Source organism: Eleutherodactylus coqui, chromosome 3, assembly GCF_035609145.1.
Source record: "Eleutherodactylus coqui strain aEleCoq1 chromosome 3, aEleCoq1.hap1, whole genome shotgun sequence".
In the NCBI taxonomy this organism is placed as follows: Eukaryota; Metazoa; Chordata; class Amphibia; order Anura; family Eleutherodactylidae; genus Eleutherodactylus; species Eleutherodactylus coqui.
In genome coordinates, this window is record NC_089839.1 from 277630182 (window position 1) to 277634247 (window position 4066).

A 4066-nucleotide genomic window follows, 5' to 3' on the forward strand; every position below is an offset into this window, starting at 1 on the left:
CACTGTCCATCTTTAGACTAAGATGTCCGTACTCACCAAATCTCACAATATCTTTATTGATAAAGTGGGTGGCTTAGGGGATGAATTCTTAAAAAAAGGCAACTAAGTCAACTCCAAAGACATACAAATACCTTAATCTGGAATTTAGATTGTAAACCCCAAGGAGGACAAGGATTGATGTAAGTGTTGATAATCTCTGTACAGCTATGCAGAACATGTACGCACTACATAAAGGAGTAAAATAAACGAAACTTTCAGATGCTGAGGAGCAGTCATGCGGAATAATATGAAACTGCGGGAAATCCCAAATCCGTTACAAATGAGCAACTATACACATATGTGATGGGTATTGTTTCTGCTCTTTAAACTGATTTGTCTGATATGGGAAAAGTGCGAAATAAAAATGCAGATGTGCAGAAAAAAAAGTACTATGGAACACTTATGGAGTTTCTCTAAAATCCAGCCCTGGTGGATTAACATCCATAAGTTGTATAACTATTTATTAGAGTTGGCTGTGCTCTTCATTTTTCCAGGATTTACCAGATCTGTTAAACGCAACATACTACGCCCCTTTGTCATGGTAATGCATTTGATCATCCCCAGGGCTTGGAAGTGAGATGTCCCTCTATCCAGGGGTTAATGGATTGCGGAGCTCAACCACCTTATGAAACTGGAAGATATAGTCTCAGATGAGACAATGTTTCGTATCATTTTTTTTGTCTCCCCTTCTTCTATATACATGGACTCCCCCTTATTCCAGGTGCAGCTAACCTCTGACCATGTGCAGTTTTTTGGTTTACTCGTAAAACCAACTACTCCTTGCTACCTTTGAATAGGAGTTAAATTCAGGATGTTTTTTTATGTCTCTTGGTTCATGTTTTTCCTGTAGTACAGTGATACCTTGGGTTGCAAGTGCCTCAGCTTGCGAGCTTCTTGACTTACGAGCAGGCCCTCTCCCGAATTTTTGCTCTGATATAAGAGCAAAAACTCAGGTTACGAGCCTGTTACCGCATTGCAGCATTGCTTTCAATGGGGCCGCCGCTGCTGCCCATGGCTGCCAATGGGCGTCCGGCAACCCCTGCAGTGATTTTCGGGAAAGGGCTTTAAACTTAAGCCCTACCCTGAAAATCATCTCTAGCATGTGTAAAAAAAAATAAATTAAACTAAAAAAAAAAATATATATATATATATATATATATATATATATATATATATACTCACCTCTCCGCTGCTGCCGGGGCTCAGCTGCATGTAGCCACTTGTTCTACCTGCACTGCTCTGAAGTTCTTTGATCAGGCGGGGATTCAAAATCCCCACCTGCTGAAAAAGCTGTATCTGATTGGCTGAGTGCTCAGCCAATTACCGGCAACGCTCGACCATTTATTGAATTCAATGAAGGGCCGAGCTCTGCCTGTGATTGGCTGAGCACTGTGATTAATCACAGCCAGCGCTCAGCTGTCATTCATTAAATGGCTGAGCCCATTGCATTCAGCAGTTGCGGCCCTATTGAAAGCAATGGCAGAATGGCTTTATGGCATTTCAATTGATTTTAATGGAGAAAATTGATTTGCCATACGAGTGTTTTGGGTTAAGAGCTCCATCACGGAACAAGTTAAACTTAACCCAAGGCACCACTGTACCATGATTTTGTCTGATTGTTCTAGAGAGTCAATAATATTTTATTTAAGGGGGTTGTCTAAGTTAAGGAAACCACTATCACCGAGTTTCCCATTAGTTAAAATAGCAAATCAGCAGTTACTAACCTCTCTCCGCTTCCTCGCTAATCCCTCGCCGCTGGGACGATCTCCCTGTGAGACTTTACAGGCTGCAGTCAGCCTGAGCCTGTCTACAAACAAATTGCAGCATTGAATGACAGCACTACTCTTTCAATAATATAATCTTCCATTGGCTGCTATGGCAGGTCTATAGGATGTCACAGCAGCCTTTAAACAAAGACAGCAGAAACTGGAGCCAGTGGTGGGAGTTGAGAGAAGAGAGGTGAGTAACCACTAATTTGTTCTTTTAACCCATAGGGACAGGGGTTCCCTTAACTGATTTCACTTTTCGCACATTGAGATTGGTTTCAGATAAGCGTATAAAAACACATCCGTAATATGGATCCTTATTACAGGTGTGTTGCAAAAAACATTACATCCATATGTCATCGATTTTTCAGCTGTATTTGCCTCCATATTTTTATTATGTTCTTTTGGGCAAACTCTGATCTGGATTTTCCCAATGGAAAAGAATACAAATACGGAGACAAATACGCAAAAAAAAAAAATCATGCAGTATTTTTGAAAAAAGCTCGTAAAAAATAGTGACATGTGATTAGCCCTGTAGATTTCCACTAGCTCCAAATTACAGTCCCCTTAACATGCAGCAAAAATACGCTCTTCTGCAATCTACCTGAAGAAGCCTTCCGTAACTGTTGAATACAGACTCATATCTGCCCAGAGGGATACAAGGACATTATAGTAAAGGCCAATCTATCGGCAGCAACTCTAGTCAAGCAAAGGGATATTACCAAACTCCTTAGGGATGATCATTGTGTATCACTGGGGCTTCCAAGTTAAATTGCTTCTGCAAAAACTAATGTGACTTCACTTCTTTTTCAATGCCTCCAAAAATCATGTAGTAGTCTGCGTGTGTCTCATTAATCTTGTGATATACTTTCATTAAACGTGTTGTTGTTTGATCTGCCATTTTCTCCCCTCAGCCAGCGGCTTCTGCTCCCTGATCGCCTCAGCATGACCGACGAGACCGCGGCCACCGAGAAGATGGAAGTTTCTGCACCTTCAACATCTGCTGAACAAGTCAATGGGGATGATGTGGATGCTGAAGGCAAGAGACTCATGGGAGCGGGCAGCCGGCACCTCGTAATGAAGGACATCCGGTCTGCGGTCAATGCCTTCCAGGAAGCCAGCAGTTTACTGGGGAAGAAGTACGGTGAGATGGCCCATCAGTGTGCAGATGCCTTCTTCTACTACGGCACGGCCCTCCTGGAGCTGGCACGCATGGAAAACAACGTCCTGGGTAACGCACTGGAAGGAATGCCAGAAGATGAAGACGAAGAGTCTGAGGAGGACCTCAATATCCCCAGTGCCTCAAACCTTGATGAGGAAGGTGCTGACTCTGACAACGAGGAGACAGAAGATAAGAAAAACGAAGAGGAAGAAGTTGGTAATCTGCAGCAGAGACGACCAGTGACTGCACCCTACCAGTAACAAACAACGTATCTGATATCTCTCACTTAGTATGGAAGAAGAGGAAACCTGAAGATGGCAGTCGGCTGAAAGAAGCTAAGAAGGCAAGGGCTGAACCTGTGGAGAATGGATCTGGGAATGGCGAAGCTGCGGTGCCCACAAACAAACCAGTGGAAGAGCCAAAGGAGGCAGAGAATCAGACTCCCATGGAGACACCAGTGGTGGAGAGTACGGCATGATTATACCTCATTACAGACTGTATATACATTTTTCACTTTTGGTTTTGAGCATCTTTTTGTAAAGCAAAATAAAAGATTGAATTAAAAAAAAGAAAGTGTTGTTGTTTAAGCAAGGTAAGTCAAGTTTGTAGTGGCTACCAATTGCTACAATTTTTGCCTACACCTTTTTGAAGAGTGCTGTTTAGAGTTGAGCGAACGTACTCTTCCGAGCTTGATGCTCGTTCGAGTATTAGCATACTCGATGGTGCTCGCTACTCGAGCGAGCATCACGCTGTGTTCAACCCCGCCCCAGTTTTTTGCCCCTTTCCGCTGTGACATTTCAGTTTTGGCCACTCTTCGCTGCAACGCAGCACACGTCAACAGCACATTTTTTTAGGCTGGCTGGCTGGCACATTTTTTGGCTGGCTGGCTGGCGGGCAGGCAGGCAGGGGAGAGAGAGATAGAGAGATAGAGAGAGAACACACGAAGCCAAAAAAAAAGCTTGGCACCCGGGGGCCCACATACAAAAATGCTCGAGTCTCCCATTGTAGTCAATGGGGTTCGTTACTCGAGTAGAGCTCTCGAATTTTGCAAAAAGCTCGACTCGAATAACGAGGACCCGAGCATTTGGGTGCTCGCTCA

At 43.6% G+C, this 4066-nt stretch overlaps 1 protein-coding gene across 1 annotated transcript; it reads left to right on the forward strand.

Annotated features, from left to right (window-relative positions):
• The first annotated feature begins 2702 nt into the window (after positions 1-2702).
• On the forward strand, positions 2703-3227 carry LOC136620310 (histone-binding protein N1/N2-like). Its single transcript, XM_066595009.1, has one exon. The coding sequence runs from the start codon at positions 2751-2753 to the stop codon at positions 3225-3227; it is 477 nt and encodes a 158-aa protein (XP_066451106.1). The 5' UTR covers positions 2703-2750.
• The last annotated feature ends 839 nt before the right edge of the window (positions 3228-4066 follow it).

Coding starts and splice junctions, on each gene's coding strand:
- LOC136620310 (XM_066595009.1), top strand. CDS start 2,751: ATGACCGACGAGACCGCGGCCACCGAGAAGATGGAAGTTTCTGCACCT.